We start from the raw sequence: 27,226 nt of genomic DNA, 5'->3' as shown, positions 1-27,226 counted from the left end.
CCTCTGATGAGTGCTCTCCCTCCATAAGCCCTTGAGCACAATAGAGCTCCTGTGCTGAGGCAGAACGGAGGTACGAGTGCTTGTAGAGCGCGTGAAGTGCTGTTGGAGACCCGCAGACCCCACACAGCAGGACCTGGGCGGAGCCACAGGACTCCTGGAGCGGGATGACGGTCACGCCACTGCAAATAACACTCGGAGAGACAGCACGGGGACAGAGGTGTCCTCCCCACACGCCAGACTGTTCTAGGATGTAGCACACAGGGACGAGCTCTGGTTGGAGGGGTAGTGGAGAACGGAGGATAAACGGATGTGTGATGTACCTGTAGGCGCTCGGCTAGCTGGGCGTAGTGCTCTCTGATCTCCACGATGGCTGGAGTGATGTCCATGGAGGGGAATCTCAGAGACACGGAGGGAGAACCTTTATCTACAGCCACAGGCCCAGACAGACTCTCCACCCTCTGAGAATCAATGCAGTGTTAAAAGGAAACACGTTAGTCTTCAGGCTTACACGTTGTTCTAAAGGGGTTAATTATTGTGGCTCATGTGTAGTCCTCATGAACACAGGGTGGAGGAACACCTGAACAAAGTTGACCCGCTACACGCTATTAACGAGGTGCAGAACGTTTGTCAGGTAAACACGAGGTGTTGTGAAGATCCTAACAGCAGCTGTCTAGCAGACAATGTCTGTTTTCATGTCAGATCCCAGAACAGCGCTTCTAAGATATGGACTGGGACCGTGTTGATCTCGGGATGCCATGGCGACACGGGAGATAAACGCTAAATACTGATGAAGTTTGTCCTGCCTCCAGCGTGTCTTACCCCTAGGGGCCACGGCAGATACCAGGGGCAGGGCTGGCTGTCATCTGTGGAGGGTAAAGGCAATAAGGGTGGGGGGGGGGGAAGATAGAGCGAAGGTGAAGGAAAAAAGGCAATGGAAAGATAAGGATGATGAGTGAGAGGTAAAAAAGGAGAAATGGAGATACAGAGAGAGAGAGAGAGAGTGAGAGAGTGAGACAGAGAGAGAGAGAGAGTGAGAGTGAAGGTGCAGGGTAAAAGGTACTGAAGTCTATGTAAAGATTAAGGACAGAGAGAAAGAGTGAAAGACAGAAAATAGTGACAGAGCACCATCCACCCCTGGGCACACAAGTTATCATTCCAAACCTGTAACACGTTTGTTTGTAAGAACCAAAAGACCAAAACAACCCTGTTTACGTCACACGTGTGTTGCGTGGCCTAACCAGAGCCTGCTGGCCCTCCATTGTGGCTAGCTGCTCCTCGTACACGGCTGCTTGCTCTCGCAACGCCAGGCAGTCCGTGGTCACCGCATCCACCTCCTGTAGGGGGCAGCATAGCACACACTTTACCAGGTGAGTCTCAGCACCGCTCCGTCTCCAAGACACGCCCACTCCTCCACCCGCTGGCCCACGCCACCATGCAGGCTGGGAAGAGTAGCAATGGCCACAAACAGCCTGTCCTCCTCCCTAGCTGGGGTGGAGGGGTGGGAGTTCATTCGTTTATTTAGCTCATCTGGGTTTCTTAAGTGCCTGATTAATTGGCAGGCGAATTCAATTAGTCCTCATTTGCATGCAAATGAGGCAATGCAGCAGTGGGACCAGGAAGTGGAGGAAGCTCTCATGCCTTCACCATGGCACCACCCTTCACCCCCACGCAACAGCCAGGCACAGGCTGTGCCCACACCATCCCGGCTCTGGAAAGAGTCCAGATGGTGCCGAGTTCCACCATCGCGGACCTGCTACGAGTCTTCATCACAAAACCCAGCGTACACCTCAGACCACACGCCCCCCCCCTCGACTTTCTAAACACCAGCACATCTTTACAATTATACCAATTTTCAACGGAAGATGACAGGAAAATCCTAACAAATTAAAATTCAAATTAAATTATAATTATTATAATATAAATCTGTGCTTACATTTCAAAACTGGCAAATAAAAACCTCCAGCTTTTAGAGTTTAAACATGATATCAGATTCTGCCTCTGCAGTCTAGACTACACAAGCCAGCAGACTGCAAACCTAATTACTGGGTGTTATTATGATAAGGGGGGATGTAACACTTTTCTCAAATATGCAGAGCTGATGGACGCCTGCCTCTGTCTTCCTCTGCTCCACCCGTCTCCACCGTGTCCCTGTATTACTGCGCCGTGAGTCTCTGTCTTTCTCAATTATAGCTCCCTGAGACTCCACCATGTCTCTCCCTTTCTCTTTGAGTGTTTATACAGCATCTCTTCATTTCAGCCCTCAGCCCCACGCTGCCCTGTATCTGCCACTGAGATATACGAGAGCCTGGAGTGAATTATGAGACGTAGTAACAGCTTTCTCACATCTGTACCGGGCGTGTGCAGACGCGCAGAGGAACCGTGCTGAGAACGCTCGGGGCAGACAGGAAGTGGGCCCTGCAGTAGCGGCAGCCCACCAGCAGGGGGCAACATCGCTGCACACAGATCCTTGTATTCAAGCTAATGCTGCCATCTAGTGGTACGTATGGAGAATTACCCGGGCAGGAACCGCGCAGGCCTTATTAAAGCAGCAATTAAAGAATAAATAACAAGAAATATACTTGATGCCTAGAACAGAGTTTAATGATATTTTGCACGACTGACTGAAACATTACAGCCTCCCTCAGCTGCCCTAAAGCAACAACAGTAGTTACAGAGATAGGGCCTTCATTACCACGGCAACATCCTCGCGCTCCTGTTGGACGAGAGCCCGCTGCTCGGCAACATGGTCATACTCCATTTGCATATGGTGCAGCTTCCTCTTCAACTCCTGTGTGTCACACACGATCTGGTCCTGCACACACACGCAGAAGGATTATACTCCACCCACACACGCGCAGAAGGATTATACTCCACCCACACACACGCAGAAGGATTATACTCCACCCCCACACACGCAGAAGGATTATACTCCACCCACACACGCAGAAGGATTATACTCCACCCACACACACGCAGAAGGATTATACTCCACCCACACACACGCAGAAGGATTATACTCCACCCACACACAGGATTATACTCCACCCACACACAGGATTATACTCCACCCACACACACAAAAGGATAATACTCCACCCACACACACAAAAGGATAATACTCCACCCACACACACGCAGAAGGATTATACTCCACCCACACACACGCAGAAGGATTATACTCCACCCACACACAGGATTATACTCCACCCACACACGCAGAAGGATTATACTCCACCCACACACACGCAGAAGGATTATACTCCACCCACACACACGCAGAAGGATTATACTCCACCCACACACACGCAGAAGGATTATACTCCACCCACACACACGCAGAAGGATTATACTCCACCCCCACACACGCAGAAGGATTATACTCCACCCACACACGCAGAAGGATTATACTCCACCCACACACAGGATTATACTCCACCCACACACGCAGGATTATACTCCACCCACACATACAGGATTATACTGCACCCACACACGCAGGATTATACTCCACCCACACATGCAGGATTATACTCCACCCACACACACAGGATTATACTCCACCCACACACACAGGATTATACTCCACCCACACACACAGGACTATACTCCACCCACACACGCAGAAGGATTATACTCCACCCACACACACGCAGAAGGATTATACTCCACCCCCACACACGCAGAAGGATTATACTCCACCCACACACGCAGAAGGATTATACTCCACCCACACACACGCAGAAGGATTATACTCCACCCACACACACGCAGAAGGATTATACTCCACCCACACACAGGATTATACTCCACCCACACACAGGATTATACTCCACCCACACACACAAAAGGATAATACTCCACCCACACACACGCAGAAGGATTATACTCCACCCACACACACGCAGAAGGATTATACTCCACCCACACACAGGATTATACTCCACCCACACACGCAGAAGGATTATACTCCACCCACACACGCAGAAGGATTATACTCCACCCACACACACGCAGAAGGATTATACTCCACCCACACACACGCAGAAGGATTATACTCCACCCACACACACGCAGAAGGATTATACTCCACCCACACACACGCAGAAGGATTATACTCCACCCCCACACACGCAGAAGGATTATACTCCACCCACACACGCAGAAGGATTATACTCCACCCACACACAGGATTATACTCCACCCACACACGCAGGATTATACTCCACCCACACATACAGGATTATACTGCACCCACACACGCAGGATTATACTCCACCCACACATGCAGGATTATACTCCACCCACACACACAGGATTATACTCCACCCACACACACAGGACTATACTCCACCCACACACGCAGAAGGATTATACTCCACCCACACACGCAGAAGGATTATACTCCACCCATACACGCAGGAGGATTATACTCCACCCACACATGCAGGAGGATTATACTCCACCCACACACGCAGGATTATACTCCACCCACACATGCAGGAGGATTATACTCCACCCACACACGCAGGATTATACTCCATCCACACACACAGGATTATACTCCATCCACACACATGCAGGATTATACTCCACCCACACACACAGGATTATACTCCATCCACACACATGCAGGATTATACTCCACCCACACACACAAAAGGATAATACTCCACCCACACACACAGGATTATACTCCATCCACACACATGCAGGATTATACTCCACCCACACACATAAAAGGATAATACTCCACCCACACACGCAGGAGGATTATACTCCATCCACACACGCAGGATTATACTCCACCCACACACGCAGGAGGATTATATTCCACCCACACACACAGGATTATACTCCACACACACAGAGGATTATACTCCATACAGCAGTCTAGTTTAGGTCCATTTAGGCTGGTGGAGTCGTGTAGGGGAGTGGTTTACCTTCTCTCTACGTAGTCTCTCTACGATGGTGTCCAGGTGGAGGTCTGAGGGGGAAGCGTCAGAGTCGTGGGTGGAGGTGGTCAGCATGGCACCCAACCTCCCCTCCAGCTCCATCAGCTCCACCTGCAGCGCCTCATTCTCCTCTTCCAGGCATCGTGCCTTACACACACACACACACACACGCACACACGAGTGCGCACAAACACACACGCACGTGCACACACACAGAACTCTGTGAGCACTACAGTACAGCACGTTCTAATGCCAGTGATGAATTAAGGACACAAACAGTGAGTTGTGTAAAGCTGCAGTGAGTTGTGTGAAGCTGCAGTGAGTTGTGTAAAGCTGCAGTGAGTTGTGTGAAGCTGCAGGGAGTTGTGTAAAGCTGCAGTGAGTTGTGTGAAGCTGCAGTGAGTTGTGTAAAGCTGCAGGGAGTTGTGTGAAGCTGCAGTGAGTAGTGTGAAGCTGCAGTGAGTAGTGTGAAGCTGCAGTGAGTTGTGTAAAGCTGCAGTGAGTTGTGTAAAGTTGCAGTGAGTAGTATAAAGCTGCAGTGAGTTGTGTAAAGTTGCAGTGAGTTGTGTGAAGCTGCAGGGAGTTGTGTGAAGCTGCAGGGAGTTGTGTAAAGTTGCAGTGAGTTGTGTGAAGCTGCAGTGAGTTGTGTAAAGTTGCAGTGAGTTGTGTGAAGCTGCAGGGAGTTGTGTAAAGTTGCAGTGAGTAGTGTAAAGCTGCAGGGAGTTGTGTAAAGTTGCAGGGAGTTGTCCTAAACACACGGCGCACTCTCTGCCCTTGGGCGTCGTCATGCGGCGTCTCCCACAGGTGAGAGGCGTCTCCCACAGGTTAGCAGAAGTGGACAGACACTTGGCAGCCATTTCAGATCTCACCACGTCGATGAGGGCGGCCAGCCGGTCGTTCAGCGCGGCGATGATGGAGCGTTCATGACTGAATCGTCTCACACCCTCCCTGCTCAGCGCACGGGCCACATCAAAGTCCAGCTCCTGCACCGCACACACACCACCCCTACCACACACACCTTCATCTCTTTAATAACCACACACACCACCCCTACCACACACACCTTCATCTCTTTAATAACCACACACACACACACACACCACCCCTACCACACACACCTTCATCTCTTTAATAACCACACACACATACACCACCCCTACCACACACACCTTCATCTCTCTAATAACCACACAAACCTTCTTCAATAACCACACACACACCTTCATCTCTTTAATAATCACACACTCTCAACTCTAATGCAAATAACACATTAGAACACACAGGCAGAGAACACCACAGTGAGAATGAACCTTCTCCTAATGTAGAAGAGCTTAACTGACATGACCACATGTAAATTTACCCATCAAACAAAAGTGAGCTCATAATTTCATTTGAACGCAAATGAACAGCATCACACTGCAGCCTTTGTAATCTGGGAGTGACTCGGGTATGAGCTGAACTCGTTACACTGGGAAGATTGTGTTTCTGAGGCTTTTCTGAAATTTGTAGTGCTGGACCTCGTTCTGAAAGGTCACGTCTACGGAAATGAAGCAGCCATAATGCACAGTGAATTAAGCACTTTAAAATCCAGAAAACACTGCATGGTAAAAAATTCATAGATCTGTCACACGGCTCAGTGAGGTTGGTGGGAGGAGTTGGCTGCTGTTGCCGTGCTGCTGTTGCCGTGCTGGTCTCCAGGGACTGACCTGTCAGTGGAACGAAGCGCGTAGCTCCCACAACGTGGTCCGAACGCTGCCGCCTGGCTCCACGCCTCGCCCTCAAACAGCTTGCGATACGACGACACTCTGAGCATGGCCATGGGTCCACCGCGATGTCCGACCAGCACCAACAGCGGCCGCACCTTCAGCGGGGCCACTTATACGGCGCGGGGGGCGAGAATGTCACAGGGACACGAGGAAAGACTCACCCACTACTGGACACACTAACTATAGAACGGCGTCATCACATAAACGTTTCACACAGAACAGTATCAACCTGGCCATGGTAACAGTGTAGAGTCTATAACTAATGAACATAAGATTCACACAGCACAGACCCTGTGTGTGTGTGTGCGCGCGCAAACTATGGGGACACCAGCCAGTCTTTAATGACATACATGTTCATTTCTTCACTGTATAAATGTATAAACACTGTATAAACACTGTATAAATGCTGCATGATACATAATTAATATGAAATCCATTTTTTCACTTATGTCCAGTACATATACACCGGTACACACACACACACACACACACACACACACACACACACACACACACACACACTCCCCCCGGCCACTTTATTAGGTACACCCGTCCAACTGCTCGTTAACACAAATGTTGAATCAGCCAATCACATGGCAGCAACTCAACGCATTCAGGCATGTAGACATGACCAAGACGATCTGCTGCAGTTCAAACCGAGCATCAGAATGGGGAGGAAAGGTGATTTAAGAGACTTTGAACGTGTCATGGTTGTTGGTGCCAGACGGGCTGGTCTGAGTATTTCAGAAACTGCTGATCTACTGGGATTTTCACGCACAACCATCTCAGGGGTTTACAGAGAATGATCCGAAAAAGAGAAAATATCCAATGAGTGGCAGTTCTGTGGGCGCAAATGCCTTGTTGATGCCAGAGGTCACAGGAGAATGGCCAGACTGGTTTGAGCTGATAGAATGGCAACAGTAACTCAAATAACCAGTCGTTAAAACCGAGGCATGCAGAAGAGCATCTCTGAACTCACAACACGTCAAACCTTGAGGTGGATGGGCTACAGCAGCAGACCACACTGGATGCCACTGCTGTCAGCTAAGAACAGAAAACTGAGGCTACAATTCACACAGGTTCACCAAAACTGGACAATAGAAGACTGGAAAAATATTGCCTGGTCTGATGAGTCTCGATTTCTGCTGTAACATTTGGATGGTAGGGTCAGAATCTGGCATCAACAACATGAAAGCATGAATCCATCCTGCCTGTTATCAATGGTTCAGGCTATTGGTGGTGGTGGTGCAATGGTGTGGGGGATATTTTTCCTGACACACTTTGAGCCCATTAGTACCAATTGAGCATCGTGTCAATGCCACAGCCTACCTGAGTATTGTTGCTGACCATGTCCATCCCTTTACGACCACAGTGTACCCATCTTCTGATGGCTACTTCCAGCAGGATAATGCACCATGTCATAAAGCGAGAATCATCTCAGACTGGTTTCTTGAACATGACAATGAGATCACTGCACTCGGATGGCCTCCACAGTCACTAGATCTCAGTCCAGTAGAGCACCTTTGGGATGTGGGGAACGGGAGATTCACATCATGGATGTGCAGCTGACAAATCTGCAGCAACTGTGTGATGTTATCATGTCAATATGGACCAGACTCTCTGAGGAATGCTTCCAGTACCTTGTTGAATCTGCCACGAAGGATTAAGGCAGTTCTGAAGGCAAAAGGGGGTCCAACCCGATACTAGCAAGATGTACCTAATAAAGTGGCCGGTGGGTGTATACATCACACCCACGCCCACACCCAGAGCCCTGCTTTAAATGATTTCAAAAGGTCAAACATTTACATTTGAATATCTTTATTTCCATTAAATAAGTTAAAAGTACCAAAAAGGATAAAATGATGGATGTGCAAGTATTCAGTTGCATACGTATCATACCAACCACTTAAAAACACAACAGAACAAACGGAGAAGCAGGACGACAAACGTCTATAAGGAACGATGCCTGTGGGAGGAGACGGTGGGCGTGTCCAAACCAACATAAACCCCGCCTGTGGGAGGAGACGGTGGGCGTGTCCAAACCAACATAAACCCTGCCAGGAATCCCAGCTCAGCAGACCCTGAACAACGGGACACAGTCCTGCCACAGACGTCACACGGGCAACGTGCCACCAGGACCAGTGGCAGGCCCTTCTCAGGAATCTCATGGCCTCTGCCCTGGAGGAACTCGCTAAGTAGGTGGACGTGTTCCAGAGGTGACTAATCCTGCCACAGACACAGGGCTGAACCTCAGACAGGCTCACCGTGATAGGAAGCAAAACTGAGCCCGATGTGGTTTTACAAGGCTGAGTGGAAAAGCAGGAATTTCAGGAATACCAGAACCACAGGCTGGGGTTATTCAGGAATACCAGAACCACAGGCTGGGGTTATTCAGGAATACCAGAACCACAGGCTGGGGTTATTTTTCAGGAGCAGAGGAGACAGCTTTCACAGAGCAAAGGAGAGCTACCTAAGTGGAACTGACTGGAACTTATGCTAACATTGGCCTTCTTGTGTCTGTTCCATGCTATTTTGAGTGTGTGACTGCCCAGATAAACATGTTTAAGAGTTTGAGGGACTTTTTCCACTGAACTGTGGAAACAAGACAGTTTTACATAACCTTAGCGTGACTTAGCGTGACAGGGAGTCAACCCAACTTCAGATCAGGTCCCTGGTCAAACACAACTAACACAAAACTAACACACCATTAAGGGCAAGCTGTTCAACTACTGGCATGATAAAGATGGCCTGCAGGAAGAACAGGTTACACTCAGCTGGCTGCTTGGAGATATTTTTAGGAGAACACTCTGAGACTTCAGTAAATCCTCACAGATCTGGAACAGAGCCCAACGCCACACCCCTTTACAAGAACAAAAAAAGAACAAGACAAAAACCAAAAAGTTTAAACCTGTAGCAACTGAAACCCCGTAGGAGACCCAAGGACAGACAGTATGGAGTCTTGTGATTTATAGGTTTTTCTCCAACTCATCCGCTCTTTGGTGAGAAAAGCCCTGATGATCTTACCTCAGATCATTTAGGTGAGACCATTTGTAATTCACACGATGCCACATCTCGCATCAGACCTGAAAACACACACTGGCCCACAACGCTGCTACGGCCGATTAGTGTCCTACACATCAGAGTCTAAAACAGTTCCCTTAGAAACCATCAGAAGTGTTTACTAAACACATTTGCACCAATGTGTTTTACTAAGGGCACATTACAGAACGAGGAACCTTCATCAAGGGTTATTTACGTGGATGTTGAGGGCACAAGGATGCATGACACACGTTTCTGCAAACACTAGTGTACAAACAGCAGTCGGGCAGCGTGACAAATCACACCCACATCAAAGAAGTGACACCACAGTAAAACACCCAGTAGGTACAGGAACACACACACGTATCACCAATAACACACAGTGCTTTCTGACTACCAGAAAGCTGGATTTAGAGTAAACCATTGCAAATACACTGAGCTTAGTCAAACATGATGGTATTTTGGATTGGAGCGAGTGGTGTTGGTAGTGCCAACCTGCAGGTCCAAGGTCCCAGTTCATGATTCCTAACACTTCACCAGCACTGGCTGAAGGATGAACAATCACAGAGTGGCTACAGAATCAAACATGTTCTGCCAGTAAACACGACGGACCAGAACAGATCTTTCACTCTTGAGTTGTGGGGGCAGCCCACTGCAGGGTGATGGGGTAAATGTCAGGCCAAAGACACATAAACACCAGGTTTACACTACAGTGAACAGACATCACCATGGTTCAGGTACACAGTCACAGAAAGCCTTTCTGCAAAAAGGCAAACAATTGTCAAAAATCCTCTTTGAAGAACACAAACCCTCCCCTCCTGTCCACTGGTATCTGGGTCAGGATCTGTGCCTGTATGTCTGGAGAAACCAGCAGTAGGAACTGTCTCTTCACTGCTCTGATTTAGTGTACAGGTCATCCTCGGTGCATGGAGTTGTGTGAAACACACACACACACACACACACACACACACACACACACACACACACACACACACACACACACACACACACACACACACACACACACACACACACACACACACACACACACACACAAACAAACAGTTTTTGGCATCAAAACATCCTTGCCGAGGTCACAAATTGCAGGAACAAATGGTTAAAGACACAACATGATAAATGGCCCAAGACCAGGCTAACCCGTGGGTCCTTTAAAGCTCTGGACAACTGACTAGGCAGAGCTGAAACAAAGCTTAGTGTCAGCAGAGGAGAACGCTCCAATCAGAGACCAGCACACCCAATCAGAGACCAGCACACCCATGTTTATGTGCAGCCTGCAGACATCTTCTCCAATCAGCCATCGTAGTACAGGGTGTGTACAACGTTTAGTAACACTCTTGGATGCACACGGACACACACACACACACACACACACACACACACACACACTCAGTCTTCCTCGCTGCCCATGAGGAACCCCAAGATGAAGTCGTTGGCTCTTTGCCGATCGTTTGGCGTCTGCCGGCCCGTCAGGTTTGGCGGAGGTCGAATGAGAAGGCTTGCGAAGAGGGTGGCTGAGGAAAGAGAGGAGGAGTGAGAGAGTGAGAGAGTGAGAGAGCACCCAGGGCAGGGGCAGTGGGGCAGGGGGCTCACCTATGAGGTTGGCTGTGAGGTTGTTGTAGATGGAGTGCTTCAGCAGTTCCCTCAGAAAGGCCATCAGGTAGCGGAAAACATTGCGGTGAGCTCGGGGGAGCTGTGAGATTAACTGATGAACAGAACAGAGGAAAACAGACATCTCTCAATATTCTTCGTTTTTGCATTTTTATTGTCTTGGTTTTCAGTTTTTTGGTTAGTTACAATTGTTGTATAATACCTGAAGATGTAATTTCACTTGAATTACTGTATCATATTTTGGGTAGTTTTATTTTAAAATGAAATGACTGTGTCTTGTTACAAGTCCAGAACACCTGCACCATAGTGCCCTAGCTCTTGAAACATCGAGTTTTCAGAGTTAGAGTTGTCAGAAAATGTATTTCTGCAGGTGAACATCTCCAGTTCTGTGAATACACATTAACGGTTCTTTGTGTACAATACAACTTCCACAGTCTTAAAGCAGAATTTCACTAAATCTTCATTAATGAACGCAGCTAGAAGACCTTCTCATGTCAGCTTTAGAAACAGATTCCTTCATGTCGGATAAAATGGTGTCCTCATCCGGCATCTCACCATTGATGCTAAACATTTCTGTGAACTGATCCATACAAAACGATCTAATAACACCTAATCTATGTTATAAAGAATCACTTGGCTTGGGTTTCTGAACCACCGTGAACCCCATCTACTCAAAAACCACAAAACCCACAACAAATATGTTTTATTTTGGGACAACAAGAATAAAATCTAATATTTTAAATTCATAAAACATCATTAATGGCATTTGAATCTTCTACAATGGCAATACTCAGCTCTAAAATCCCTACTGTATAGTGGCAGTATGATGTGTTAACAGAGCCAGGTCATAAGCGGCTCTCCTAAATCACACTGACGGAGACACAGTTGGACGGTGCTGAGCGGTGTCTGCTGGAGCGCTGATCTGTGTACCTGCTTACAGAGGCGGCTGTCATGGGAACACTCAAGGCAGCGATGGTAGAGTTCGTAACACACCACAGGCTCTGGCAGGGCCTCCAGGAAGATCAACAGAGCCTCAGCTACTGAGTGGTTACAGCCAGCTGACACACAGTTAGGGAGAACACGGACAATGAAGCCACACACACACACACACACACACAGAGCCATAGAAACACTCAACAGAACTGAAGAATGCATGATAACTTGGTTGGCGAGGGCGTATTGCCTAAATCACATGGGAACTGATGCACGGAGACTGTTGACCAAGCAGAAAAGTAAAGTTGGACAGAGAAAGAAGCCAGACCGAAGAGACACCGTGTCCCCTGCAGCTCAGGACAGAAGAGACACCGTGTCCCCTGCAGCTCAGGACAGAGGGGACACCGTGTCTCCTGCAGCTCAGGACAGAGGGGACACCGTGTCTCCTATAGCTCAGTACAGAGGGGACACCGTGTCCCCTACAGCTCAGGACAGAGGGGACACCGTGTCCCCTACAGCTCAGGACAGAGGGGACACCGTGTCCCCTATAGCTCAGGACAGAGGGGACACCGTGTCCCCTATAGCTCAGGACAGAGGGGACACCGTGTCCCCTATAGCTCAGGACAGAGGGGACACCGTGTCTCCTATAGCTCAGGACAGAGGGGACACCGTGTCTCCTATAGCTCAGGACAGAGGGGACACCGTGTCTCCTATAGCTCAGGACAGAGGGGACACCGTGTCTCCTATAGCTCAGGACAGAGGGGACACTGTGTCCCCTACAGCTCAGGACAGAGGGGACACCGTGTCTCCTACAGCTCAGGACAGAGGGGACACCGTGTCTCCTACAGCTCAGGACAGAGGGGACACCGTGTCTCCTACAGCTCAGGACAGAGGGGGCACCGTGTCCCCTACAGCTCAGGACAGAGGGGACACCGTGTCTCCTATAGCTCAGGACCCACTACAGTGGCAAGGCACCCTGCCAAAAGCTCCCAGTGTCTCAGAGAGCTGCCAGGTTAGATGGTGTCAGGATGAATCACGAGAGTTCAGGTGGAGATCACCACACACCACACATTCATACCCCGCTAGCTGGCAGAGACCAGCAACACCAAGTCAAACGGGCTACGCACTGCCCTACTCCACAGCCCTGTTTCCATTTCCGAAATTCTTTAATATGTGGGACATGACAGAGCTGTACTGGTTTAGGAAGGGTTGGAGGATACGAATCGAGTTGGGAATACTGGTGTCCAGACAGTCAATGATACTCTGCAATTCCTCCTGTAAACCAGGAGTCTGAAAAAGATCCTCCTGGAAAAATCAAAGTTAGGATGTAACATCACGCCTGACCCACAACTGTGAAGATGACTTTATTCAAACTGGGAGGAGATGTTTACCTGCTGACAGGCCTTGGTGAAAAGATGATTGACAAGCAGCCACACCTCTTTGGGGATCTTTAAGGGCGTGTCCTCTGATCCACTACTGTCCAATAAGAAGCTCTCCCTGGACTTCTCCTGAGATAAGGATTAATGTTAAGATGTTCAAATTAAACCAAACTCCCATAGTATTTCTTTGCTTAATTAGATATTAATATAAATATAGCACCATTTTTAAATGGACAAACAGCTGAACGATGATTCAGTGAGAGATTAGAGGTTAAGAAGGTCAAGAAGGTCACACACGTAATGCTCAGAGAGAGATTAGAGGTTAAAGGTTAAGGCCTCACACGTGTAATGTTCAGTGAGAAGGTCTCAGGAAGACTGAAGGAGGCCATTTTGTATAAGACATATCAGATTCCATTAGGCACTGTAAATGGATCCCTGAGAACCCCGTGCCAAATATAAGCCATAGCAATGAACTCGCTCTCTCTCTTGCTCTCTCTCTCTCCCTCCCCCTCCTCTCTCTCTCTCTCACTCCCTTCTTCCCTCCCTCTCTCAACCAACCACGCACCACTGCACATGCTCACATGCACTCATACACCCTCACACGTGCACACACCAACACACAGCTATGCTAATTGGGAGATATGCTAATTGGTGTTAGCCTACATGTTCTTGGGTTTCTTGCCATTATGAGTGATAAACGTCACCAGTCATATTAAAGAACCTGTCAGGAGTCTGAGGAGCATTTCACACAGGTGACAGCCGGGACACACCAACATAATCAAAAGCTCACAACTGAATATAAAAAAAAACACTGAACTCTAAAATATCTCAGTGATCATTCTGCATTCTGTTCACACAGAACGGAACTGTCATATTTAAATGTGATGAGCTGCGGACACACTGGGCACTTTTTAAACCCCAGAACCGAGCAGAGCCCGTGCTCTCCGAGTGCCTCCACCGGGCCGCTGTGAAGGCCCGTCTGGCTACAGGGGAGTTAAACGTGTTAAAAGAACACAGCCACACAACACGGTGCAGGACATGCAGTGAACACGCGTGTGTCATACATCCCGACAGCATCATCAGCCATATGGGCAGATTCATGACTCATGTACAAACACTGTAAATGTGTAGCACACAGTCAGTAAGGCAGACAGACAACACGTCAGACGTCCTTACAGTGAACACCTGAGGGCTTTACCTGTTCACGCCAGCTATCTTCTCCCTGACAATCAACAGGTCCCAAGAGTGATGGGGAAAGGAGTGGACAATGCACAGAGCAGGACGGCAAGACAGGAGGGACAAGAGAGAAATTGCATAACCAGTAAAACCAGAGTATGGCATAAGACACGGTGAAGCTGCCCTCACCACTGGGGGGCAGTAAGAAAAGAGAGAGAGAGAGAGAGAGACGGGTTACAGATGACTACCACAGCAGTGACTCACACCTCTCAGTGTACAGAAGACTAGCACAACTGCCAACTCGTGTGGATAGCACGAAAACAATTAGGAGCTATCAGAACGGCAGTGAGACATCGCCTGAGCTCTGTGATGTTTTAGGAGAGCCGTGTGGAGAACAGAGGTTCTTACAATGACCACAAGCAGTTGGAGAGAAGGCAGAAGTGTCAGGCGTCAGAGCGAGACGCAGCTGAACTCTGGTGCCCACATGCAGACACACCGGCGCTGATAACAGGCTGCAATATGTACATAAATCAGCAGCCCATTAAACGTCCGGACTTAGCAGTGTGAGCTCACTGCTGCTATGAGCTAAATGTCCTGGACTGGTACGTTTAAGCTCCTCCAAGTGTGATATCACCCCCATTTATCTTACATAAAAGTATTTAAATGAGACTTTTTTAATGAGCCTTTATGTCAATGACATGATGTAAATGATTATGACGTTTATGCTGAACGTAGTCACTTTTGAATATAAATATTCCTCTCAAGCTTGATAACTATAATATTTAATCCATCTTACTGACACCAGTATTCAGATGAACATTGACAATATGAAAAAAAAGGTCTGAATGAGTCTTACAGAGGGAAGGTGGGTGGGCGTGGCCCAGCTGAAGGGGCGTGTGCTGAGGGGCGGGGCCTCACCAGGTCGATGAGCTTGGTGACGGGGATCTCGCGGATGGGTTTCTTCATGCGGCACAACGTCTCCAGAGAGGTTCCGAAACAGCTGGGCAGGTAGTTCCCACACACGGTCACGAAGTAGTCCTTCCCCCGGTCCAGGTGCAAGACCAGGATGTCCTCGATCTTGTCCTCACCAGAGTTGAGCAGAGTCACCGAGTCCTTACTAACGTACACCTCCAGGGAGATCTCCATGGTCTCGTCTGAGAGGGAGAACGAGAAATGCACTGAAAACACCCGTCAATGTCCACTTAGACCAGGGGTGTCAAACTCATTTTCACCGCGGGACACATCAGCATACTCGTTACCCACGGAGGGCCATATGTAACTTATAAATGTACCTACTCCTTAATGTTAAATACCTCTGGATTTATTACTTATTCAAGTTACAAATATTACAGATATATTTGCGTAAATATTTTTACCAAGTCTGAATTTTATTGTATCTACTCTTTTATAGTATTGTAAGTCGCTTTGGATAAAAGCGTCAGCTAAATAAATAAAAAATAAAATAAATAAAAATAAAATAAATGTAAAAAAAATGTTTGCTTGTTGCTGTTATTATAACATGAATCCTTTAAATTTGTGACATTAGTCCATCAATCAACGATCAAACTATCCAAGTGAATAAAGAAAAATTTATCAAATATATCACATTTACATTGTTCAAAACTTGAAATATCAAATTACTGTGAAAATAGCGATTGCTTCAAAAATGCTCCCTCTGAAAAAGACTGAGCGCAGCGTTTTATTCAGCCACATCAAAGCAGATTTTACTGCCGTTTCGTTTGTGAACACATTCTGTTGCGATCGCAGTTTGCTTTTTAATTCTTTGACAATTTGTCGTTTTTCTTGATGTCTAATTTTGACATACTTAGCTCCGTGTTTGGTCGCAAAATGCCGACGTATATTGTACTCGGACAACTGCCACCGCTTCATACTCGTGTTTCTCCTTGAAGCGCAAACATCACGTTCCCACCTTCTATCTGTATCAGTGTTTCTCTTCCTGGACATTTTGGGATCATTATTTGTATTTCTCAATTACACTTATTGGGAAAATCACATCGATATGGAAACACTGCAGTGTCGAGATGACGTCACTTTGCGGGTAACATAATTGTGGGAAATGTAGTTTTTGCTCACTTTTACTTTTTTTTTTTTTGGACAATTTGGCTTTTTAAGCTTTCGTGGCCCACATAAAATGACGCGGCGGGCTCGCGGGCCTTGAGTTTGACACCTGTGACTTAGATGCTGAAGGTTTTACTGCAACAGTTTAAGCATGTGTTGGCTGAAGCTGTAATAAGTGCAGGAGCAGGTGTGTGTGTGTGTGTGTGTGTGTGTGGGTGTGTGTGTGTGTGTGTGTGTGTGCTACGCACTAGGGTCCAGGAGCCCCTCGTTCGGGTCCGCCCGCAACCAAGGCTTGCAGTACTGAGTGTCGTTGAGTTTGGGGATGAAGGCGAAGGTACAGGGCACCTGGCCGTCGTTGGTGATGAGGAAGTTCTGCCTCTGGAGCTGACGAAACTTCACGTTCTCGAAGGAGAACTACATGACATGGGGAAGACAACACAGACTAGTGTGCAGACAGACAGCGTGACACACACCGCTGAAGCGTGCTGGTGAGGTGACGTGCACCAGGGCTTGTGCACGAGCGCTGCGTGTGGCGTGACACCTCGTGCAGCGCTGACATTACCAACCTCTCTTCGGGTCAGCAACAGAGAGGGCAGGAAGTCGTTCTCCATCCGATCCATGTCACGGACGAGTTCCTCAAAGACCTTCTTGTAACGCACTTCATTGACCATCTTCACCTGTGACACCAAACACACACACACACACACACACACACACACACACACACACACACACACACACACACACACACACACACACACACACACACACACACACACACACGTTGGACCGTGGTCAAAAACACACACCTGAGGAACAACCCCGCACGAACCACGTCAGCACGGCCGTCGTTAACGGAGCTTCGCGTGAGGACGGGAGACGTTTGCAGAGTGACTCTCACCCCAATGCTGAAGAGGGAGCTAACGGGCTTGTGGTCGCTGGTCTGTAACTCCATATGACTGCGGTAGAACAGCTGTTTGATGTTACTGCCCCTCCACAGCACACGGTCACACCAGGCCGGCACCCGACACTTCCCACTACAGCACACGGGACGACACAAGAGCGCTCACACCTCCAGAACACAGCGGCTCGCCAGGACAGAGCAGGCCAGCAGACACCAGCGTGGGCTCAGCACATGCACAGAGACCCTAATAATCACCTGGAGTCCCAGCGGTCAGATTTGGCATCGTATTTGTACGTGGGGATGAAATTGATCTCGCCCTCCATGAAGTCGGTGAAGGCACGTTTAGTGTGTCTCTGCAGGGTCAGCTACAACACCAACGAGAAGACAAAACCACATCAAACCGATGGTTTCACAGACAGGGGAACTCTCTCCACAACTCCACTCCCACTGCAGCGTGACTCGAAGGCCACTCACTGGAGCGTGATGCGTGAATATAATCATCATAAGAGGAGAAAAACAAACACACACACACACAGAAAAACAGGAACGAGCAGAAGGGATTCCAGTGAGTGAGAACTAGCGTTCCCAGAGAGTTTACAGAACTGAGAGGGGTCAATCCAGCCACGTTTTAAAGGACTTCCTCCGTGACTCTAATGCTAGAGCACAATACGGCTCTGTGTGTTCACCTGGTCGTACTCCTGTAGCCGTCGCAACTGCTTGTCTGCAATCATCTTCTTCACGTCCGTGGCGTCGTACAAACACAGACGGTAGTTCAGGTCTCCCAGCCAGATCACCACGCTGACGCGCACACACACACACACACACACACACGAGTGCTACATCAACTCCAGCACACCACCCATGCCTGAATGGCAGGAACGCCCCCCAACAACGGGCGCTCACTCACTCATGTTTGACGATGGAGAGAGGCGGATGCTCCATGAGATGGAAGCTCATGCGTGCACAGATGTCCTTGTAGTCCTGGTTCCTCCGCTCAAAGTCCTCCACGTGGGCAGCCAGGTGGGAGTTGACCACGCAGAAGCTGGTGTTATGGAAAACAAAACGTACGGCCACTCCTCCCTTGTTTCCCTGCACACACACACACACACACACACACACACACACACACACACACACACACACACACACACACACACACACACACACACACACAAGGCGTTCTCTTTATTAGCCCGATGGCACAGTGACACAGAAGCGCGTGAAATGAAAAGCCGCCGGACCACAGACGTCTTCCCGTCACGCTACACCGCAGCGTGTCCACAACAGACCCACCATTTTGTTCATCAGGCCGGTTCCTACGGACTCGGCGGCGACCTCTCTGATGTGACCCACGTGTTCCTTCTTCACAAACACCAGCAGCATCATTCCCACCAGCCGAATGATGCGAACCTGCGGACGCAGAAGAGACCATGTGTGGCGGGACGGTGTGTGGCGGCACGGTGTGCGGCGGGACGGTGTGCGGCGGGACGGTGTGTGGCGGGGCGATGTGTGGCGGGGCGATGTGTGGCGGGACGGTGTGTGCAGCGGGACGGTGTGTGCAGCGGGACGGTGTGTGCAGCGGGACGGTGTGTGCAGCGGGACGGTGTGCGGCGGGACGGTGTGTGGCGGGGCGATGTGTGGCACAGGATGAGATCAGCACACGTGTCTGATACGAGAGCAGACATTATGGTCCACAGGTCACGACACACACCCATTACTACAGATAACCGCAGACCATAAACTACAGACTCCGCTCTGAGGTCGCAGGTGTGATCCACGTGTAGTGCTGGGAGGCGTGGCCTGCGTGCGGCGCTGGGAGGCGTGGTCATGCACTCACTCGTTTGTACTTGGCTTTCTGGTGAAGACTTCTCTCTACTGCGTCGATCCACAGCTGCTCTTTGGAGGAGTCCATGTAGAAAAACGCCTCGGTGCTCAGATCCAATTCTTGAAACCTACAACACAAGATGTCAGATCTACCCTGCACGGTGGACCATAACGACCCCACAGAACCTTCACCACCTCTACCACAGTAACAGCAGTGGTGACTGATTAACAGCTGCGGTGGGTACTCCAGACGTGTGGGCGTGTGGATGTGTGGACGGAGGAGTCACACTGACCCCAGGGCGTAAACATCAGGAGGTTCTGGATCACAGCACAACCAAGGAGCCAAGGAGCAGTCTGGAGATTGTCCATTTACGTTCCACGTGCCTGCAAACAACCTGCCCAACGAGATTCAAGCACATCAACAAAACCAGATCTGCAGGACGCATCTAGAAGCAGACCCGCCCGCGTGGTCGTGCAGCGGAGGACGAGGTCCAGACCTGAAGCTGTGGATGTCCACATACTCCTTCTCCTTCTTGGTCAGGCGGTACTTCAGGATCCCCTCCCTCTGGCCCGCCGGGCTGCTGAACATGGCCTGCCTCAGCGTGTGTGTGGTGGGGCTGTCGGACCAGGCGCTGGAGCGATCGGACCCGTACCTGCGGGACCAGGACCCAGGTCAAGTCCCACACACAGAGGGAGGGGTAAAGGTGTGAGGGTGGGTGTGCACTACTGTCTCGTACTCTTGTCTGACGGGCGTGGCGGGTTGGACCGGAGGAGGTCGGTCTCTGGGAGGCGCTGTTGCCCCAGACGCAGCGGAGGGGCCTTTTCGAGGGGGGAGGGGGGGTACCGGAGGAGGTGGGGCCTCCCTCTGGACAAGGACCCGGTTCTGGACAGCGGTCCGGTTCTGCTGATTCTTCTGCTCCTCGACTTTGACGGCATGGTTGAAATGATTCTCAAAACCAAAGTCTTTTGCCAGGGAGACTGAAGGGTCTGTAGGATCTGCTGAAAGCAAAGAGACATTCGCAGGTGGAGAAATCAGGACAACTACCTGTTATTAGCACTCACAACTACCTGTTATTAGCACTCACAACTACCTGTTATTAGCACTCATAACTACCTGTTATTAGCACTCATAACTACCTGTTATTAGCACTCATAACTACCTGTTATTAGCACTCACAACTACCTGTTATTAGCACTCATAACTACCTGTTATTAGCACTCACAACTACCTGTTATTAGCACTCATAACTACCTGTTATTAGCACTCATAACTACCTGTTATTAGCACTCATAACTACCTGTTATTAGCACTCACAACTACCTGTTATTAGCACTCACAACTACCTGTTATTAGCACTCACAACTACCTGTTATTAGCACTCACAACTACCTGTTATTAGCACTCATAACTACCTGTTATTAGCACTCATAACTACCTGTTATTAGCACTCATAACTACCTGTTATTAGCACTCATAACTACCTGTTATTAGTACTCAACTGGCCAGACAGCAGAGAGTGTGGAGTACTAGAACTAGAAGCATCTTATGTACCAGAGCATAAAGGTGTTTCCCCAGTGGTGCTGGTGCTGTTGGCATGGCCTTGTAACGGGTTCCTAGAGGCACTGCCTGCTGGTTTGTAGACACCTCTCGGGGGGACCGGGCCGGGCCCTTTGTCAGGCACTGACACGGCAGGCTCCATTTTCCAAGGCAGTGAACTTTTCCCTTCAACTGCAAGACAACACAACCCACAACAGAACTGGTGAGGTCAAAAAGAGGCACAAGCTGACGTACAAGCTGACGTACAAGCTGACGTACAAGCTGACGTACAAGCTGACGTACAAGCTGACGTACAAGCTGACGTACAAGCTGACGCACAAGCTGACGCACAAGCTGACGTACAAGCTGACGTACAAGCTGACGTACAAGCTGACGTACAAGCTGACGTACAAGCTGACGTACAAGCTGACGTACAAGCTGACGTACAAGCTGACGTACACCACACTGCTGGCGAGAGGAAGAGACATCACTGCTCATTTGCTCCTTTCTTCTAAAAACAGTGCAAGCAAGCATAAAATGACACACGCCCTAGCTAGCAGATCACGCAAGAGGAAACATATCCCCTGCATCAGCACATGATAAAGCATCAACACACACACACACACACACACACACACACAAACAGAGGCACCCAGACACACACACACACACACAGGCACCCACGCACCCAGACACACACAGGCACCCACGCATCCACCCACACACACACACACACACACACACAGAGGCACCCATGCACCCAGACACACATACACACACACACACACACACACACACACAAATGAATCTATTCCCATTTTGAGCGCCAAGCACTGGACAAGCATGCTAACTGTGTGATGTGTGGATATTGAGACTTGTTACTGAACTATAGCACAGTAAACTGATATAGGAGACACCTACACGTTTTATTGCACTTTATGCTTAGACAGATAAGTAGGTTCAAATATACCTCAATGTGCTTTTACATTTAGGAATATTAGATTTTAAAACCTGCACAATTCAGGGCAAACTAGTGCAAGTTTTAGCAACTTCTTACCAACAAAGAGCCAAACCCAGAGGCCCGTGTCATCTCTTAAGAAACAGTTCCTCTTGGTTTCACTCTAAGGTGATTTAAGACATCCTCACGCATGAGTCAATCAGGAATTCAGTGGCTTCTTTTCCTCGTGAATCGTCATCTCACGTTTCCTCTAAACTGAGGAGATCTCAGGAATGCTGAGGTGAGAAAGTGGGACCTCAGGCATGTTGAGAAAGCAGCGATGCCCAGACCATCAACACAGACCATCAACTTCACCGCTGCTGAACCGTCTGGTCAGGAGCGTCACACACAACTCGGAGTGTCAATTACAGTGAGTCCCAGTGGCATCGTGACTCAGCTGCAGTTTGCAAATGACATTTGATGCAGCCGCCTTTACTGTAAATATTGTGAAAGGCTTGTGGAGGCGGATCAAGTGTTGCTACAGGAAGCATGAGCTCATTACATTTACCTCTTGCATGAAAACTTAATAGTAAATATTTAATGGCGTTAAATATAAATACAGCGCTCCCTTATTTGTGCTGTAATATCATAATACCTTGGTATTTCTCTCCTATAATATCTCTGCAGGTTTAATGTTAACAGACCAACTTCTCAGACCAAATTAATCACACACGTGGATCCTGAGTGCAGAGACTCATACGGAGGACGAGAACCACACGGCAGAAAACGTTCGGTCCAGTTCCTGCTCCATTTCTGCACAGAGGAGAGAACGCAGCCGTTCTTTAGCATCCGAGAGTCCAATCCTACAACACCAGCACCAAAGGGCAGCCGGCACCGGCCCACGTCAGCCTCCAAAACCCGCACGCGAGCTCTAGGTCCGATTCAGCCAGCGGTCCCGTCCGGCGAGCACCACAGGGCGTGTTGTGGGCCGGGCCGTGGCGCGGGGCGTTCTTACCCTGCTGCTTGGCCGCCATCACCTGCCGGAAGAAGGAGCGTGTGCGTTCATCGTCCTGCAGTTCCAGCAGCAGCTCAGGGGGGCGCTCTCCTCGCACACGCACACGCAGCGTAGCTGCCAAAGGGGAAAGGTTACGCTCACGTCATCGTCCAATCAGAGAGCTCGACCGACTGCAGCGTTCAGGCCACAGTCGAGCACCGACTTTTACAGACAACTGAGAGCATGCAAGGACAACTACTAACTTAGCCACCACATTTCTCAAACAAACAAAAGTGAAGTGTTAATAACACATCTAGAAGTTACGAGACAGCAAAACGGTTGCTTACTGCTCACTGAGACGTCGATGAGAAGTGCCTCCTCGGCTTCTGGGAAGGAAAGAGCAGTTGAGGGGCGTTATGGCTGTGCAAAGGTTGCTAGGAACTGCACTACTCCAGAGAAAACCCTTTCTGCAGGCTTGCTGTAATAAATGACCGTTTGCAGATTTACAGAGGGGAGGGGCCAGGACTTCACAGAACTCACAGGGATCCCAGCGCTCTTGAGGCAAGACTACAACACTCGTAACGTTGAAAGAACGTGTCCATTAAAATGAGCTGATGATCTAGTTCTACCTGCCCATAAACACTCATCACATATACAAGAGGTATTCAAGAGGTTTGAACAAAGGAACGGGCAAACACGGCTCTGAAAGACCGCACACACGTACCTCGTACCATCTGAAAGTGCCTGTTGATGGGTATGGATACCTGTGGCACTGGGTTGGACACTACTGTCTCAGGATTGGACAGAACACCCAACCTTAAAGAGAAAACACACATCTATAAGCCACCCGTGCACTACACTCATGTTCTCAAGTTCAATCTCAAGCTCCGAGATCGTAGGTGTAATGATACTATTTAAAGTCTAAGACAAGCTGGGTAAATTGAATGTTCCCTGTGATTTTACTGTGTGTACCGGCCTTATCCGGCCACACAAACGTACATACCACTGTGTCTCAAACAAGTCTAAAACACAATATGCTAAACTGTGTTACCCAGAAATATCAAGTTCCCAGACATCTGGCTTAACACGGATTGCTAACAGTAAGTCTTATATGGAGTCATTGGTCAGCAACGTCGCCCGTGATTCCCTGACCTAAACCCAAACTCCCCAACAACTGTCAGCATCTCCTAAACACCACTGTATCTGTTCCCTGAACAGCAAACAAACAAATCAACTACAGATTTCATTTCAGCCATGGACAAGAGGCATCCTGAAACACACAGCCAGAGTGTGAGGTTCAGTGTCTCTCTCACACACACACACACACACACACACACACACACACACACAGCTAGGTAGATGCATGCCGAGCGAGGTACCGCTCACACGTGGCCCGCTCACACGTGGTCCGCTCACATGTGGTCCGCTCACACAACGTACGCTCTTAGACATCCGTTTCCCTCAGCATGAAATCTGACTCCTACAACTTGGTGTAAACTTCATCAGAGCCGCCTGTGTGCTTTCCAACAATACATCATCAACTTCTGGACGTTTCCGGCTGGGTTTATAACTGCTGCGTCACAACACAACAAACACCACTAGCAACAGAAAACAACGAGCTTTCATCTCTATAAAACACAAACGGTCAAGCTAATTTTTAAAAATTCCATGTCGGTGACAGAAGCATCAATAACGATATAAATTGATGACATATGCTTAATATAAAGAATGAAGCTCTGAGCATAATGACAGGGTCAGTGTACTGAGAGCATTTTACTGAAAACATCACACAGGTCTGTACACACATAGTCTTCCCTTAGGCTCTACAGACCAGCCTAAATGAAACAGTTTCATCTGAAATGTAAAACTGAGACTACATGCGAGTTATGCTTAGAGACGTCCCTCACTGGACCTGCGGGGACATCTCCTGACCCCAGAGTGAGACCGTGGACCTACACGTATAATGCAATTAGGGACCTGGTGAGCTCATGTGCGTGTGATTACGCTGAAGAACCCAAAGTGGAATGCAACATAATGGCCAACATGCTGGTAGGTAGTAACGCTTCTCTTTACGCTCACAAATACACACACGCCACATTCTCTACAATCCTGAAAAAACAACAGATAAAACCCCCTTTACCCTCACTGCTCAAACCTGAACCCAATCTAGTTACAACAAGCAGGACAGATATCTCCATACGTCATCACAGCCTCTGACAGGTTCATGTACATGTCAAATCATAAACTACAACAAAGTTTAACACAAACGTCACTATAATCACCTACAAAACAGACAATAATTAAAACATAAAGAACATTTAGAAAGCAGTTTAGTCCTAACCCTAAACCCAGTCTGGTTGACTCTGGTGGAAACTAATTAAGTATAACATCCTTGGAAAGACATTAAAATCAACTGCAAACAAAATCTAACCAAAAACAGTGGCAAATTCAATTGTTCAAAATATACAAATGTTAGCTTAAAAATACAACACACAGATGTGCTAAATCCACCATCCATAAATAAATAAACAAGTAACTAATGAACTAAGCAGTAGAGTTAGATTTGAGACGCAGGTACTCACTTAAACTGTCCTGAGCACTCCAGCAGAGAGAGGAGTCTAGGTGCTCGGGGTCCAGACGTCAGCTCGTGTCCCTTCACTGTCTGAATACCAGTTAAAGACTCAATGGCACGTAGTGGAGGACATAGTGAAAATAGAAGAGGCAGAAAAATATCCCACACACACCATTAAACACTGATCAACTGAGCTGTCCTAGCTGTGGTAGGTCTGAGTGTGTGTGTGTGTGTGTGTGTCAGGAGGTTGCCTAGAGTGTTTAGTGTACAGAACGCTGTGAACACAGGAAGTTAAATTAAAGATATCTGTGTGTGTCACCCTAGATCACGGAGTACCCTGGTGCATCGGTGACAAGCTTGTTCTTTGAATCCAAAAATAACTTAAGATTCGGGTCAAGATAAACTTGGCCTCTACAACTGCCCGGTGAAATGAATCAAGATGGGATAGATTTCAAAACTACAGGAAAGACTAGAAGATGACAACTGATCCACTCCTTCTCAGTGAAGAATGAGGAGTGCTTTTCCACGGAGCTGCAGAAACGTGTACCAGGGTGTGGGCTGAGAAACCCATCCAGCCAAGGGACACCTGGTTAAGCACAACACACCTGGTTAAGCACAACACACCTGGTTAAGTACAACACACCTGGTTAGGTACAACACACCTGGTTAAGCACAACACACCTGGTTAAGCACAACACACCTGGTTAAGTACAACACACCTGGTTAAGTACAACACACCTGGTTAAGTACCGTAATGCAATTCACGACATGCATAAAAACCAGTAAACAAACACCAAATAAACATTAAAAACAGAAACCAGTGGAGCTTTTGAGTAACATGCTGTCATTTAGTAGAATGTGGAACAGCTACCTGACAGTTTCACAACTTGAGTAACCTGGTTTCGATAGTTTCACTGATCGTGTTGTAGAGCTGAAAACATCAGATTAGTTTAGCTAACTAGTCCTCTCTCTGGAGAAAGGGTCTCTCTCTCTCTCTCTCTCTCTGTCCCTCTCTCTGGACGTGTCCCTGTCTCTCTCTCTCTCTCTGTCCCTCTCTCTGGACGTGTCCCTGTCTCTCTCTCTGGGAATGTCTCTCTCTCTCTCTCTCTCTGTCTGTCTCTCGACGTGTCCCTGTCTCTCTCTCTCTCTCTCGACATGGTCCTCTCTCCGGACAGTTCACACGGAGACTCCGTCTACGAGCTGGTGAAGGTGTTTCATAACCAGCTCACCCACTAGTTTGAGATCTGAAACACAAAGCTGAGTCAGCCCGCTAACACCGTCCACACGCGGCCGTGTGTCTGCCCAAGGATACCGCCACACACCTCTCCTCACACACGCCCAGGGACGGGTCCATGCTCCGGCTCTCCTCCGGTGTCCTCCGTCCTCTCGCGGCGCTCCCGCCCCGCGGTGTGGGCACTTGTGTCGGCCTCTGTCCCGAACACCCGGTCCCCGAGGGGAAAAGAGGGGTAGCTGAACAACACAAACCCGCCTGTGTCTCACCGAGG

General features: G+C 48.7%; 2 protein-coding genes across 14 annotated transcripts in view; both read right to left on the bottom strand.

The window, feature by feature from the left end:
- vimr2 (vimentin-related 2) overlaps positions 1-8,375 on the bottom strand; it is a 29,529-nt gene extending 21,154 nt beyond the window's left edge. For both annotated transcript variants that reach the window (XM_077020945.1, XM_077020944.1), the window contains exons 1-6: positions 6,659-8,375; positions 5,822-5,957; positions 4,941-5,099; positions 2,693-2,812; positions 1,239-1,334; positions 321-458 (exon numbers count right to left, since the gene is read on the bottom strand). In XM_077020945.1, the coding sequence (XP_076877060.1) occupies positions 321-458; positions 1,239-1,334; positions 2,693-2,812; positions 4,941-5,099; positions 5,822-5,957; positions 6,659-6,771 (762 nt within the window). In that variant the 5' untranslated portion in view covers positions 6,772-8,375. The remainder of the gene's footprint in view (positions 1-320; positions 459-1,238; positions 1,335-2,692; positions 2,813-4,940; positions 5,100-5,821; positions 5,958-6,658) is intronic.
- Positions 8,376-8,519: 144 nt separating this feature from the next.
- On the bottom strand, positions 8,520-27,182 carry ocrl (OCRL inositol polyphosphate-5-phosphatase). Of its 12 annotated transcripts, none has more exons than XM_077020938.1 (24): positions 27,044-27,182; positions 25,732-25,811; positions 23,874-23,965; positions 23,497-23,535; positions 23,171-23,284; positions 21,234-21,410; positions 20,419-20,680; positions 20,179-20,334; positions 19,975-20,076; positions 19,695-19,809; positions 19,151-19,267; positions 18,765-18,946; positions 18,544-18,655; positions 18,113-18,222; positions 17,855-17,990; positions 17,520-17,630; positions 17,202-17,367; positions 15,793-16,028; positions 14,897-14,920; positions 13,711-13,827; positions 13,540-13,624; positions 12,317-12,444; positions 11,369-11,480; positions 8,520-11,289 (listed from the first exon to the last, which is right to left on the bottom strand). In XM_077020938.1, the coding sequence occupies exons 3-24, from the start codon at positions 23,881-23,883 to the stop codon at positions 11,165-11,167; spliced, it is 2,736 nt and encodes a 911-aa protein (XP_076877053.1). In that variant the 5' UTR covers positions 23,884-23,965; positions 25,732-25,811; positions 27,044-27,182; the 3' UTR covers positions 8,520-11,164. The 12 variants fall into 12 exon arrangements, 9 of the variants coding, with proteins under 9 accessions (XP_076877053.1, XP_076877048.1, XP_076877049.1 ...); XM_077020933.1 differs by having other exon boundaries at positions 27,034-27,167; XM_077020934.1 differs by having other exon boundaries at positions 20,419-20,677; positions 27,034-27,167.
- Between the last annotated feature and the right edge of the window lie 44 nt (positions 27,183-27,226).

Source organism: Brachyhypopomus gauderio, chromosome 11 (assembly GCF_052324685.1).
Source record: "Brachyhypopomus gauderio isolate BG-103 chromosome 11, BGAUD_0.2, whole genome shotgun sequence".
NCBI lineage: Eukaryota > Metazoa > Chordata > Actinopteri > Gymnotiformes > Hypopomidae > Brachyhypopomus > Brachyhypopomus gauderio.
The sequence above is the reverse complement of the archived record's forward strand: the minus strand, read 5'-3'. Positions and strand labels throughout refer to the sequence as shown.

What these genes read in the sequence shown, in the direction of transcription:
- ocrl (XM_077020933.1), bottom strand. Translation starts at nt 27,075, where the DNA reads ATGGACCCGTCCCTGGGCGTGTGTGAGGAGAGGTGTGTGGCG. An exon ending in GGAAACACCTTTATGCTCTG is followed by an intron (nt 20,681 to 21,233) that starts GTACATAAGATG and finishes CTTTGCTTTCAG; the next exon opens with CAGATCCTACAGACCCTTCA. An exon ending in GGCTACAGGAGTACGACCAG is followed by an intron (nt 18,223 to 18,543) that starts GTGAACACACAG and finishes TTGGTGTTGTAG; the next exon opens with CTGACCCTGCAGAGACACAC.